The sequence below is a fragment of the Convolutriloba macropyga genome, chromosome 14 (genome assembly GCF_964194025.1).
Source record: "Convolutriloba macropyga chromosome 14, txConMacr16.3, whole genome shotgun sequence".
NCBI lineage: Eukaryota > Metazoa > Xenacoelomorpha > Acoela > Convolutidae > Convolutriloba > Convolutriloba macropyga.
Window position 1 is genome coordinate 4,937,927 of NC_134481.1, and position 15,193 is coordinate 4,953,119.

At 36.0% G+C, this 15,193-nt stretch overlaps 1 protein-coding gene across 3 annotated transcripts in view; it reads left to right on the plus strand.

Moving 5' to 3' along the window:
• Window positions 1-3,927, plus strand: part of LOC142353630 (elongation factor 2-like) — a 44,869-nt gene extending 40,942 nt beyond the window's left edge. The window contains exons 9-10 of one of the 3 annotated variants that reach the window (XR_012761059.1): window positions 2,165-2,402; window positions 3,809-3,927. Coding sequence is in view for 1 of the 3 variants with exons in the window: in XM_075405925.1 (XP_075262040.1) it covers window positions 2,165-2,349 (185 nt within the window). In the remaining 2 variants the exon portion in view is untranslated. Of the gene's footprint in view, window positions 1-2,164; window positions 2,442-3,808 lie in introns of those variants that run through there. The other 2 variants (XR_012761058.1, XM_075405925.1) reach the window with 2 other exon arrangements.
• The last annotated feature ends 11,266 nt before the right edge of the window (window positions 3,928-15,193 follow it).

Sequence of the window (15,193 nt, forward strand, 5' to 3'; positions counted from 1 at the left end):
AACCCAAAAATGAGAAAAAAAACCAACTAATATATTGTCCTGTAAAGTGAAGTGCAATTGGTCACAGTGAAAACTAGACAATATCAAAATTGCTCTTAAATTTTAAAAATTGGGAATTTAATGAAAGCAAGGATAAATCTTGAATCAGTTTATTTCCACCAAGAACAGCACAAATAGCAACTCTCAGTTTTTTAGTGCAACCATGGCAGCCAAAAAGATCATTAGCGTGTCCGTTGTAATAAAGAAAAATTTCATTAAAGTTCGTCAAAAATTCCCAATATAAAGCAAAAAACGTTATCAGGTGAACAAATTTTGCTTAAATTTTTTCCACAACTCCTCGGAAAAAAAGAAAAATAAAAAACATCTGAATATTTTTACGCTTGAAGTAAATATACCGATCTGCTCATTGGATGAAACAGCCAGTTGAGCATAAAATTCCACGACCATTTTATGTGTCGGAACATTTATCTACATCATTAAGTACAAGTTGGTCCATATCGGCTATAATTGGAGCCAATATTTTAGCACTGTCGTAAAAATTTAAAAATTTAAAAAAAATTGTTAAGTTTTTTAGAATTTCTCTCTGATTTACAACTTCTTAGTATATAACAGGATAATTCACGTAAAGATAAATGTTATCTGTTTTAACAAGATTATCTTTAAGATACGGATTTCATAATTAAGGGGGTTTCCTCTCCTTGATTTGGCTTACAATCATCTCATCTCTAAATTCGTTGTTGAGAAACAATTACACACATGTGGAGATATTTGTGTTTTCAAAAAAGAAAATCACTTATGCTAGAAGATAACCTTGACTTAAAGACATTTAATTCTCAATTAAAATTGCCTATTGAAAAATAGGCAATTAAAATCCGATTTGATTAAAATTAAAATTATTCATACCAGTATAATGGTACTTAGGTACAACGGACAAAAATTTATCTGTTTGGCTATCTGATTCGCTAAAATGATGTTTTTTAGGATTTTTTTTTTTGGTTGAGCATCAGTTAACTTTTACGCTTAAAAGGGGGCAGTTTTGCATTTAAAAAACGAAAGTTATTTTCAACTGGATAATGAGTACAGCCCTTCTTGATTTTTAATTGTTTTCGTCTTTTACTAGAAAATTTGCTCCTTGAAGAAATTTGATTTTTAGAAGTGTTTTCTGCAGTGCCGGACAACTTTAGTGATATTGATACAAACTCACAATTATGATTTTGTCAGACAAACTTTGACATTTTTGTTTCTTCTGGATCAAATGAAGGAAAGTAAATGCCAGACTTGTTAATTAAAACAGTTTTTGTTCAAATGTGGTCACTTTTTGTTACGACCCCACCCAATGGGAACAGGAGGGGAGAAATGTATGCTGAACTGGTTTAATTTTGCTGAGTCGTATTGACTGTAGAATTGTAAAATAATAAAAAAAATTAAAATTATTCAAACTCAACTGCTCTCCGGTAGTTCGAACTTTTTAAGGAAGAGAAACTGAAATAAAAGATCAAATGTTACACCGGGTTTAATTTACTTTTTAAATTTAGTTAACTTTACCTTCAGACTCTAATTAATTTACCATCAATTTGCTATATGTGAGCATGTATACCACCCCGGGTCGAGGTTTGGCGGTGAATTTTCGTAAGAAATGCGGTGAAATGCGGTGAAAAAAAAACAATTTTCAGCGCGTATTTCTTACATCTTTTTGCGGTGAATGCGTTGAATTTTTTTTCCACTGCGTTCCCAGTATTCTCACAAAAAAGAATCGTCCGCACAACGAGTTCGAACCTCTAACCTCCTGCATGCCATTAACTTCTTATTCCACTGCGCCAACTGTCAGGTACATTCTTCATATTTTTCGAGAATTTAAACCAGATTGAGTAAACGTTGGAAAGCAAATGCGGTGAATTTTTGTAAGAAATGCGGTGAATTGCGCGGTGAATTTTTGTAAGAAATGCGGTGAAATGTGGTGAAATATTTATTTTCACCGCATTCACCGCAATCATCGCATTTCTTACAGAAATTCACCGCGTTCACCGCATTTCTTACAAAAATTTACCCAAAAACCTCGACCCGGGACTGTATGAAAAAAAAACTTTCAGAAATAAAATTTCAGAGCAGTCGGTTTCATGGTCGCATGTTGCCTCAAACTTAATGGTTCTCCTAAATTTCCTAGGTTTTGTCGAAGAGCTTACGGCTCTAACTGGGAAGGAGATAAGAGCTCAAATGTTGCTCAGCCACTGGGAATGTCTGGCCAGTGACCCCACAGATCCAGGTACTCGTGCCCATGGTTTTCTGACCAAAATCCGGAGAGTGAAAGGAATGTGTGAACAAATACCAAAGGAGGAAAATTTCATGTGATTTGATCAAAAAAACTGATTTAATTCGACAAATTTGCTACTGTAAACAAATATGTAAGTTATCAAATGTTAACAAATTATTCTGATAATCTATTCTGATAATCTGACGGGGGGGGGGGGGGGGGGTGTGAAGCTCTCAATTGTCTACCTAAATTTAAAGTAACACGCATTAAAAAAAAACCTACACAAATTTTATGACTGTTCAAACCAGTGGTTATAGCCAAAAATTTAAGCTAGAGTTGTCAAATTTGGCTTTAAGAAGTTCACTTTTTGTCAATTGTCACCAGAATTTAAAAAGGAGCTGTTTATTTTTTCCACCTCAGTTGAATATGACCAGCTATATTTGATATTTTGTAACTTTATAATATTATAAGTCCTAATTGTAAAAGAAGGTTTAAAAACACTTGATCCATTTAAAAACACTGTACAAGAACAAAATATAGATTGCGCATAAAAAATGGCAGTGCAAAATTATTAATATTAATAGCATTGTTATTAAACAATCAATATATTTATATTGGAACCAATGAGAATTTAGATTTTAAACCTATCACGTTTCTAGGAGAAGCAATCCGACGACTGTACGCAAGTGTCCCATTCAATTTCTTCAAAATTGTAATCAAAATGTGTTTGAAATTTACAATTTCACATAAATTGTTGCAATGCAGTTTTAGTTAAATTTAACTGAGCACGATTATTTTTGTTAGATTTCGTCTTATAGTTGATTTCATCCCATTTTGAGAGATCGGTGGTTAAGTTCATGGGAAAGCTATTAATTTTTAGGAAAATAAATTCAAATATTTTAATTTTCAACCAGAAAAATTCTAAGAAAATAGATTCAGTCGCAACTGTTTAATTAAATATTTACCAGAATACAAATATTTTTCTAATACTATAATTATACGTTCACATAGATTGATGTTAATTGAGTTCATTTTTAAAAAAAAAATAGAGGACGCCATATTAGGGTTATTTTGACAGTGACAGAACCATATCAAAAATGGTGGTTCCTTTTTGGAACAAGTCGTAAATTAACAACTTTAGGGTTACGATGATTGTTTTTTCAGTTTACAATTGAGTGCCTTAATTTTCCAATTTACAAAAATGCACATTTTTTAAACGTTTACAAAAAATAAAGATACTTATTAAAAAATTTGATTTTTTTTAAGTTGGAATTTTTTTTTGAATATTTTTTTCATTAACAACCAATTAAATTCAAATTGAGCTTTCGTTTGTTTTGGACAACTAGGGAGGTTTGTCTCAAGCTCAGGTGCTATGCATCAAGTTTAAACACTTCCAATCAACCCGCACTAACGAAAAAACATAGATACTTCCACACTCACCCAGAAAAGCACGAAGAAAATTCTCACTCCTTTCAGTTCCCTCCCTCAGAAGCACCTGATCAAAAACCTGATCTCAGCCTGGGTAGAACCCAAAGACAGTAACCAATTGCTTTGTAGAACCAGATAGCTCTTCCCAACTCACTGCTCTGAACAAGAAGCCTCCAGTCAGTCCGACAGCAGTCGATGAGACACTGACAATCCAATGGCAAGTGTGCCGTCAATCACGTCAAAAAAGCAGTATAGAATTTCTTCTCAAAGTATAGAATTTATTTATACTGTGAGAAGAAACCCTCACCTGTGAATTGGCCAGAAACTGAGAATCGAAAATGCATTTTTTTGGTAATATTACTGCAGAACGTTACAAAAAAGGTTACAAAAAAATTTAAGGTAATTTTCCTTAATAAAGTTAAAATAAATTTTTAACCTAAACTGAAGTAAAGGTAAAGTTAACTTAAATTTTACCTTAACTGTACCTCATCAACGGTTTACTTTAACTCGGTTAAGCTAAATTCACCTTATTTTTTGTGTGTGTCACTAAAAAATTTAGGTGATTTTACTTTAACCGTGTTTACGTAATCACAATTTCAGGTGAATTTCAAGTGTAAAGGCACCTGAAACACACCTGAACTGTAGTTCAGGTAAAATTTTACCTGAACGAGTTCAAGTGTAGTTGCCTGAATTTGTTTTTTATAGCAGTCAGCAATGAAACAACAAAAACTTGCTTGAAATAAAACTAAACAATAACAAAACAAAATTACAAACTTTAGGGAAACGACAACAAATTTTTCAAACAATATCCAGCCGTTTTTTAGGTTTCACCGAGCTAGAGTTAAGAGGAAAATAAAATTTTGCCACTCAGCCCTAAAGTTTTTCTATCAAAAAACGTTTTTCATTCCAATCATAGTTTCAGTGGCAAAACCAATATTGATGTTTACAAAAACGGTTTTAAGAAACATTAAAATGCTTTTTTTTCATTGTATTGAGCAAATTTCTTGTTTTCTTTTTTCCTGATGTAATCAAAATTCCCCATTCGTCTGATTAAAATAATCAATGTATGCGGTGTTCTTCGCAAATATCTAACGATTAAATATCTAACGATTCCCTCGCAACTTCGTTTGTTGCTAGTAAATTTCTGCTCTTTGTTTTTTAAAAATAATTTGGATCACGGGAATCCAAAATCTTCAACAGTTTCTTCATTGTAACGTTTCTGTTTGAACGTTTCTGTTTGAATTTGAAGTTTGAAGAGCTGTATGAATTTTTCACTTTCTCTCAAGTTTTTCTCAGTGCTTTGTCTATTTTTTTGTCAACAATATCCTTGAGCTTGTTTTCAATTGTTAAGTTTTTCCTGTATGTTGAATTTTTTGTTCAGGTTTTCAATAAAGTTACTCTATGTGAAACTTCTTCTAAATCTATCACGGTAAATCACAAGGGTGCCAAGTTTTTAAATTCCGTTCGTTGGTCCAACAGTAAAACCTGTGTATCCAGTAGTTAGATGTAAGTTTGCGCTACTTGCTACAAAGAGGTTTGCGCATCATTCCCCACTGATAGATTTTTAAAATATTTTCATTTTTTGTCATTTCTGGAGACTAGTTGGTACACTATACAAGGAGCGAAAACTGAGACGTTTACTCTCTAGATTACAATGTTTTTGAACTCCGGGTCTATTGATTCAAGAAATACAAAAGTACACAGCTAGCCTAATTTCAGGATGAAGCTTCAAGAGTTTTTTTTCTCGCTTCGTTACCCTTGAAATTTTGCTAATCAGAGTTGTACTTCACAATAGCAAAAATAGACGGGGGTAGTTTTGAAAAAATAACGGAAAGTGATCTCAGTTCTTGGTCACTGGACTGATGCACCAACTTTTTGCATTGTTCTCTAACTTAACTGTCAAGAGTTTCTCTTCAGATCATAATGTGATCTGGATTGTCAATGAAATAGCATTTACTTTTTTCAGTTCAGCAAAGGTGTCGTAGCTACCAAGTGCTGCTTTTGTAAACAATGGCGATTATAGGCTAGAAAAAAGTTTAAGAACCTTGACGAGCTCTTCACCTTGACGAGTTCTTGGTTTCCGTTTGACTGAAGGTTTGTAATTGAATTAGTTATGAGGTTGCGCCACAAAATGACATGATGCGTGCTTTTTCTGTAATGCTTGACTCAGTTAGGGCGTTCAATCGAGGGTCACAAGAGGGGTTGATAATATAAATTGACAAACCCGGGTTGAATTTTTCCGCCCAAAATGACGTAAGAGTGGGGCTGCAATGGGAGCATTTTTTAGGAAAATGCAACTCAAAACTCTTATATCTTTTTGGGCTGCATTGGGCTTCCAATGGGGGTAAAATGGTGTAAGAGTGAGGGGGTGTAAGACAAATTACCCCCAATCTTACATCTATCTGGTCTGTCAAGGGAGGTAAAACGATGTAAGAGTTCGGGGGTAATATATCCGTAACCCCGAACTCTTACATGGTTTTACCCCCCTTGACAGAAAAAAAAGATGTAAGAGTGGGGGGTTAATTTGTCTTTTACCCCCTCACTCTTACACCAATTCACCCCCCCCCCCCCCGTGGAAGACCAATGCCGCCCAAAAAGCCGTAAGTAAAATCCTCCCATTGCAGCCCCACTCTTGCATCATTTTATCCCCCTTGGCAGCCCAACTCTTACATCATTTTACCCCCTGAATCGTACATTGTTTTAGCGCCCATACCTGAAGACTGCCAGTCTTGAACCCGCAACCTCTGTACCTTCAATTGCGTCACCTTAACCTCCAGAACATCAATGCTTGTCCAACTGTTGACAGTCTATATATATATATATATATATATATATATATATATATATATATGAATAATACTTGTTAGAATAGCCCCCTCTCAACGAATTACCCCTCACTCTTACATCATTTTACCCCCTCTGAACAAATTACCTCCCCCCACTCTTACACCATCTTATACCCCTTGGCAGCTCAGCCCTTAGCTTATTTTTACCCCTCTGTACAATTTACCCCCTCACTCTTTCACAATTTTACACCCCTTGGCAGCCCAAATTTTACATCATTTTACACCCTCTGGACAATATCACCCCTCACTCTTACACCATTTTACCCCCCCCCCCCCTTGGCACCCCAACTCATATATCATTTTACCCCCTCTGAAGAAATTACCCCCTCACTCTTACACCATTTTACCCATTGCAGCCCACTTTTACATGGCAATTACAGTCAGGGGGGGGGGGGGGGTAGTTCCTGAAAACTCCTCCCATTGCAGCCCATTGCAGCCTACTTTTACATGGCCATTTTAGTCAGGGGTAATTTCTCAAAAGTCCTCCGATTGCAGCCCATTGAAGCCCACTGTTAGATGGCAATTTCAGTCAGGGGGTAATTTCTCAAAAGTCCTCCGATTGCAGCCCATTGCAGCCCACTCTTACATGGCAATTTCAGTCAGGGGGTAATTCCTCAAAAGTCCTCGCATTGCAGCACACTCTTACATGGCAATTTCAGTCAGGGGGTAAATCCTGAAAAGTCCTCCCATTGCAACCCATTGCAGCCCACTCTTACATGGCAATTTTAGTCAGGGGGGTAATTCCTCAAAAGTGCTCCCATTGCAGCCCATTGCAGCCCACTTTTACATGGCAATTTCAGTCAGGGGGTAACTCCTCTAAAGTCCTCCCATTGCAGCCCAACTCTTACATCATTTTACCCACTCTCAACAAATTTGCCTCACACTCTTACTTCAATTTACCCCCAAATACGAGTTACCCCTCCCCCCACTCTTACAACAAAATGGGAGGATTTTAGGGAGGACATTCAACCCGGGAAGCCCAGACAGATCTGCCAAGTTCTTAGATTTTTCTTTAAGACTATCGAAAGCCTTCTTCATTGGTTCTGCTCCTATGATTTGTTTTATTTGACTTCCGGAATAACGGTATCTTCCTTGAACCACTCACAAATAGAACAGCCTTGAAATATCGAGAATCTGTTTAAAAATATTAAAAGTGAACAAAGACAAACTGTAATCCGAGAAACTGTTGTCTTACTGTTTTGCTTTAAAGGTGAATTGAAATCAATTCAATCGTCAATAAAATTAAGTTAACAATTTAATTTTTCTGATGAAGTTAGATAGGTCAAAAAATATTGTTTCAATAAAGTTTTCTGATTGGATTATTCCTGAAACAATTACTTTTTTGGTCAATAGGTTTCAAGAAGCCCAACAAAGGCAAAAAAAATTGTAACACTTTTGGAACATAACAAAAGATTTAGCAGCCAGTTTTTATATTTGAGCTATAAATACGTGACTTTTAACACGACACGGCTTTAGATGTTAAAAGTTTATAAACTAATCAAGGCCATCAAAAGTGCACTGCTGTTTTTTTTTTACTCTAGTGATACCGCTTACGATATTGAATAAAAAATTAGGCTCTTGTTCAAACCGGCAGTCACAAATGTTTATTTTAAAAATAGTTGTAGCTGATGTTGTTAGGAGCCTCGAATGCAGAGGATGAAAAATTTTAGTAGAGCGACATTGATTTTAGGCCTTAGATATGATACTTTGTTACGTTGCTATCTGTTTACATAGAGAACTTTGATGCTAGTTGATTCAGCCTTATGAAGATGATATGCCAGTTCCCCAGGTCTCCGTACTTTTTTCACGCAATTTTGTGCTAGGTGGTTGAAAACTTTTAAATCAAAGTTTGGTTCTGTTGAGCTTGAATTCGCAAAGGTCGTCGCCTTGATATCTAATCTTGCTTTATCGTCGATTATCTTTGATTTTAGAGCAAAGGTTTCCTTTGTCAACGGCTGTAGATGAGGTTTGAGCTCGACATCATGAGAGTCCGCAATTAACAAAAACGCAAAAAATCGCGAAGTTTATCAAGTCTCATCTGGGTGTATCATGTTTTTTGAGACTGGAGAGTTTGTGTCACACTAATGTTTTTTTTGAATGCGCGTGATGACGACTTCTGTAAGGGCCCCCGACCCCAGCTAAGGGCAAATCTATCACAAAACTCATCTTTCGTAAAATCAAAAGGATAAAGCTCCAATGGCAACCATTTTAACCAGCTTGCTGCTCTTTTTTCACAAGATAAGTCAAATTGGCAAATCGCAGTCTTACTCATTATGCTCTCGTTTATCGTTTTTTCAATATGATATTTAGCTTTTTCTTCTTTTTCCTTTTTTTGTAATTTATAGTTGCTTACATTCATCTTCGGCGAGAGATAATTATACGGAACTTGAAATATGAACTGAGTCGGTTCGTATTCTTAGAAATGGTCTTCGATTTTAAGGATGCCTAGGCCACCTTCTTTTATCGATAGCGAAAACAAATTTTGGTGCCTTTTATTGTAAGTGGGGTTATTTAACAGATTTAGTAATAGATAATCGTTGTTTGATTTCTCACATTCTTTTAACAGTTCTTCGGTATTAGATGTTGTACGAGATTAGAACGGAAATTTATGCTGAACCAATAAAGTATTTTCTTCAATTTTTGTGCTTAAAAAACGACATGCAAGTATCTGAAAGCAGTGGCAAAGACGGCAATCAGTAGCCAAGCCTGAAAAATAAATGAATTCTCAACTTAAATTTTTAGCCATCTGACACATGAAAAAATTCCAAAACTTTCACCAAAACGGAAGAATGTCACCGAAACTTTTTAATCGACAGTCAAGATCTTCAGTACAAATTTGCGACCCAAGTGAAACTGAAGTTTCAGATAATTTCGATTCAACGAAAACCAGCTTCCGAGAAAACTCTTGTTTTACTGTTTTCTTTTATAGATGAATTGAAATCAATAAAAATGTTAATAATTTTACTTTAAAATTTAATTTTTCCGATGCTGATAGATACAGCAATGTTTTTTTGAAATAGTTGATAATTGAATTTTTTATCAATTGTTTTTTCAGTCAATGGATTTCAAGAAGCCCTACAAAGGCATAAAACAAATCCGAATTTGAAAAAATTAACACTTGTAGAACATAACAAAAAATTTAGCTTCCAATTCACATTTTGCCCTAGAGATGTGGTTAAAATTTAGGCTCCCACTAAGATTGGCAGTTACAAATGTTTAATTTAAAATTAATGGCAGCTAGTGCTCTCAAGAACTGCTTGTCAAAAAGATTTAGAAGTAAAGGTTTCTTTGGCAATTATCTTTGAGTGAAACCTTTGCCAAAAAACTAAGTGCTGAGGACGAGATGAACAATGAAGAAACTAAAATTGCAAAGTAATAATGCCATGACGGTTAGAAAAGTGGTTTTGGTTTTTGTCTGATGCGAAATTTTTGAAAAATGGTATGACATAAGACTTCAAACTTAATTGAGATGCAAAACGAAAAACGGTGTATATTTGGAAATTTCTTCAATGTGAAATTACACCATATGCAAACAAAACTAGGGAAGAAAAAATGTTTGAAAATTTTCTAGATGACATTATTTGCGCAATAAACGAGTACCCCCAAAATTTGCTTCAACAATAAGTTTTTTTAGACTAAAATCTTTGAGTTGACAATGCAAAAATTAAATAAAAAACGTGAACTAGTGTTCCTCGATATAGCAGTCCATACTGACATACTGAATAGAGAAAAATCTGTTGTAAATGGTGCTAAAAGCAAACAGAAACAATTCTAAATTAACTTAGATGCGGACCACTTATAAAATTTAGAGGGTACTATTGATAATTGTACCGCAAATGATAGTCTTTTGATGAAGGCCCTAAAACATGAAGCCCCTAAATGAATAAAAACATGGCGAAAAAATCAATGCTCGGAAAATTAGCCGTAGTACTATTAGACCCGGTTTTTGATTCGTCCCACTGCCTTTAGAACGCTCGGTAGTTTTTCGTTTTCATTAGTTTTTACAGGTGCATAGTATTTGCCATACGCAAGGTTTCTGCATATTGTAGTGTTCAACAAATATATTCCAGTATATGTTTTCATAAAGATGTTTACAAGGCGTTTCGCTATTACGTAGAATTAACTGTCATATCTTTTTCGGCCCTAATAATTATGCTTGTATTCCTTGTCGTATAGTGTTTGATCAATTAGCGAAGATTACACCAAGTTAGCGTCACGTTTTCCCGGCAGAATCGATACGAAGTAAACGCGGTCATGCAATTCGAAATAATAGGTGATCGGGAGCAGTTCGAGTTGTTTCCGTCTTTCTTCATAAACCCTTTTGGTGCCCAATATCTTTTTAGTAGCCCCTTTTTGCACAAATTTAAGTGGTTTCTGCTGGGTTCTGTTTGAAGACCAAGCTCGGGAACCATCTATCAGGTTTGGAACAACGCAGTCATTATACGACTTCAGGCGCGTTTCGAGCGTGCTTGATTTTGAGAGGTTTGTAGTCTCATGAAGCGCTGATGTAGATCTCATAGTTAGTTTAAATATCAGTCCGCAGCATGAAACCTAATATCTTTCTGGATCGGCTGACATGCAACTAGTTCATCGTTGATAGACGCCTGCAGATTATTTTACAAATTTAACTGTTTACGTTTTCGAACATTGAGCACCATGTAGTTTTCTTCAAACCAAAGTTCACTAGCAGTCGCAGAGTCATCGAGTTCACGGTTTCAGCTCGTTATAATCTTAAAATCATCCACGGAGACGAAACTATTGCACTACTTCTACTTTGATCTTTCTGGAAGGTCGTTGATTAAGACCAATAACACCAGGGGATCTAGAATGGATCCTTTTGGAGCGCTGCTTGTGACATTATTTTATTGTATATTTATGGCGATTGGGGGCTGTACGTTATCTGACCACTAAGCTGTAAATTGTTTCACTTGGTGTGATTTGCAATTAAAATATAACAATTCATTATAAAGCTTATAAACGGGGGAGGGGTCTCATAGCGTAACATTATTCACCAACCATTGTTAAGGATCACGGGCCATTACATAATAATTTATATTAAAACATGGCATGTATGTCTGGGGCTGCACTAACTATGGTGGGCGATCTAACGGAAAAGATTAATTTCTAATTCCTCTCAAAGAAAGTATGCAATTTTATGCAATTCTTCGCTCGGCCAATTTTTCGTCTGAGCCATCTGACTTTCCGTCCTCAAAACAAAATAAGTTTTATAAAAACCCCTAAAAAGAACGTATGACATGCTTGTAAAATACAAAATGCAAACACCATTCCAAATCTTCACAACTAATATTAGGCAACCGAAGCAGATTGTAATAGAGAATAAACCGGATTTAAACAGAAAAAGCAAAAGTATTATAGTTTATGATGGTAAACATCACGGATTTAGAGCCTGACGGGATACGTCAAGGAATGTTTGTTCTTGACGGAATTGTCATGCAGATAAACCATTTATCTGTTAGTTTAACTAACAGGGACCCATACGGGTAAGAAAAACTCAGAGATTCCCAAACCGAATAGAAAAATTAGTAAAGATAAACAAAGATAAATTAACCATTGATATGAACACAAACAACCACAATAATTAAAATCTCATCTCATTAAGTTAGCTGCCTTTCTCCGAGCAATAAAATTTATTCATCTCTTTAACAACAGTTCTCATCAATTTTTTCTTTAAACCTTTAACTCTGTAAATTAAACTCTGTAACTTTTAAGTCCAACTTTTGTTGAACAATTCTGATTCTTATATTAAATAGCGTCTTTCCCTTTAAACATTTTCTCTAGCTCGCACCCGAGAGCGAAAGTGTTTTCGAAAACACCCAACCACAAACTGTAACAGCGAAAAGTGAACGCATATTATAATGGCGACAGAGATTTAAAGTCAATTAAGTAATTCAAAAACTTTAAAAAATTTTCGATGTAAAGACAAACCAGAAAAGCAATTTAATTCGAAATTAAAAACTAGGGAATCAAATCTAACTTTGAACAAAAATAGATTTGGGTTAACAAATCAGAATCACTTTATCACAAGTCATCGGAACGTGGGAGCTAGCAATTACTCGTTGTGGAAAAGAGAACAACATATCAACGAGTAGAAGAGTACAACAAATCAAGTTTACGCAGTTGTTGCTGTTGTTGTTTGTAAATTATGGTGCGCACCACTCGAGTCGTTTTGTTGGTTCTATGAAGTCGTTTTATTAAAATTTTTTTGCAATCGTGGTTGTGATTATGAGTTGTTGAATAATGAATGGAGAGTTACGTGATGAAAGAATGGAGAGTTACGTGATGCATTTTGAGCTACTAGCGGAACTACAAAAATGGAATAAAACAGAAGGAGATTCAGCCTGCCAAATTGATGAACGGCCAAATTATGTTGCACTTAGGCTACAAAAATCTGCCATAGAGTTCTATCGTACTTTACCGCAAGCTACAAGAGTAAACTATGATTAGTGCGTTAAAGTACTCCGAAAACACTATAGCGAAAATCTGGTCGTGTTTGGCGGGCGACTAGCTTGTCGCGTACAGCAACCAGGAGAAAAATGGCAGATTTTTTGGAGATTTAAATCAGTAGACTTTGAAGGCTTATCCAACGGAATCGCAAGATATAACAGACCATCTGGTTTTGAGTGGATTCCTGGAAATAATTAACTATAGTCAGGTGAAGTAAGATCACAGGAAGCAAATCGGCAACAGGGTTATGAAAACCGAAACAATTGGAACGAGCGTTGCATCTGGAGACTTACCAGAATAGAAGAGAAAGAGCAAATAAGAAAATTTGCAGTTATTAGACGGCATCAAAGAAAGATTTAGTGAAGGTCGAATTCAAGCTGGAAAAACAATACAATTGGCAGTAGATGACAAACAGCGTGAAAACCGTCGAAATCAATTGAGGGAACGAAGTAGTTCTCGGGGACATTGGGATGACGACAGACGTGATAGAGGTGAACGACAAGATCGCGGGTTCTGCGATAGGTGGCGTCATCCAACGCCAAGACCTGGCCATTGAGACAGATCTTTCAAAAGAGATGAACCGTCTAGGAGAAACGACAGGCAGGGTTTCAAGTGCAGAGACTGTGGATAAGAAGGACGCAGGACGCATTTCGAAGAGATTTTAAAATTGTTTCCTGTGTGGTAGTTCCCAACAGCTGAAAAGATACTGCCCTTTCAAAAAAAAAACTGTCGAGAACTGTAATGTCGAATTACTCAGGATATTATGACAAGACTAAATACCAAATTAATCTCAACAAAGATTCACAGCCGTTCAAAAGAAGTTATTGCAGTGTGAGTTTGGATAAAAGAAAAGCAACGAAGAAAAGTGCCAAAGATATAGAGGATGCAGAGTTAATTGAACGAGCCCGTTCTTATTGGGCAGCACCATCAATATTGGTGAGAAAGAAAGATGGCAGCTACAGACTATTGTAGACTACAGAGATTTAAACAAACAAATCGAGAAAATCAGTTGTTCGCTACCAAGAATGAATGACGTTATTGACTCTCTAGACGAACATTGTGAATTTTCTAACATCGTTTTGACATCGAGATATTTTCAAATGCCGCCGGATGAAGAGTCGCAGAACTTGACAGCTTTTGTAACTCCAATGGGACCCTACAAGTGGAAGAGACTACCCATGGATTTGGCGCCAGCGCCATTAGCATTCCAAAAAATAATGGAATTGATTATGTAGCGACTCTCATATGAAGTGGCTTTAGTATAACTGAACGTCGTAATCATTGTCAATAGATCTTTTGAGGAGCGTCTAAAACGTCTAGATCTTGTATTTCGTCAACTTAAAGACTCAGGGTTGAAAACAAAAGGCTCAAAATGTAAGTTTTTTAGGGAAAAAATCAATTCCTTGGACACATTGTATCAAGTAAAGGCATAGAAGTGTATCCGGAGAAAGTAGCGGCAGTCAGTAAAGTGAAAAGCCAAAAAACAAAATAAGAATGGAGAGCTATATTGACTAGATGGTTTTTACAGAAGATTCATTCAAGATTTTGGAAATATAGCCGGGCCGCTTTACAAGCTAATAAGCAAAAAAAGAACGTTTTTCTTGGAGCGAAGCGTGTGAATCAGCAATTGAAAACAAGCGCTAAAGAACGCACCAATTTTGGTTGATCCGAATGACACGGATCCCTATGCGTTAACTACCGACCCCTTTCTGTTTGGCAATCGCGCAATTATTTTCCAAAGACAACAATGGGGTGAAAGATGTATTGCATACGCCAGCAAAACGCTCAGCAAAAGTCAACAAAGATACTCTGCGACAAAATGAGATTTTTTTGCAATAGTTTATTTCACTTCACACTTCCAATTTTATCTTCAAAAACAAAAGTTTTCAATTGTTACCAACCACAGGCCCCTCACGTGGTTATAGAGTTTGAAAGAACCAGACGGAATAATGGCCAGATGATTAGAAAAACTCGGACAATTGGATTTTGAAATTGGGCACGAGGCGGGAAAGAAAATTTCTCCTCAGACTGTCTGTCAAGAGTTCCACAGACTGAATAAGAAGTCAAAAATTGCAATCAAGTGAACCGAGTAGACACGGAAGACCAAAATATCTGGTGCGTTTGACAGGGGAAACCTGCGGAACAGCTGGCTGAACATCACAAAAAGCAGCCGAACTTATTATAATTAGAAACTAGATTGACA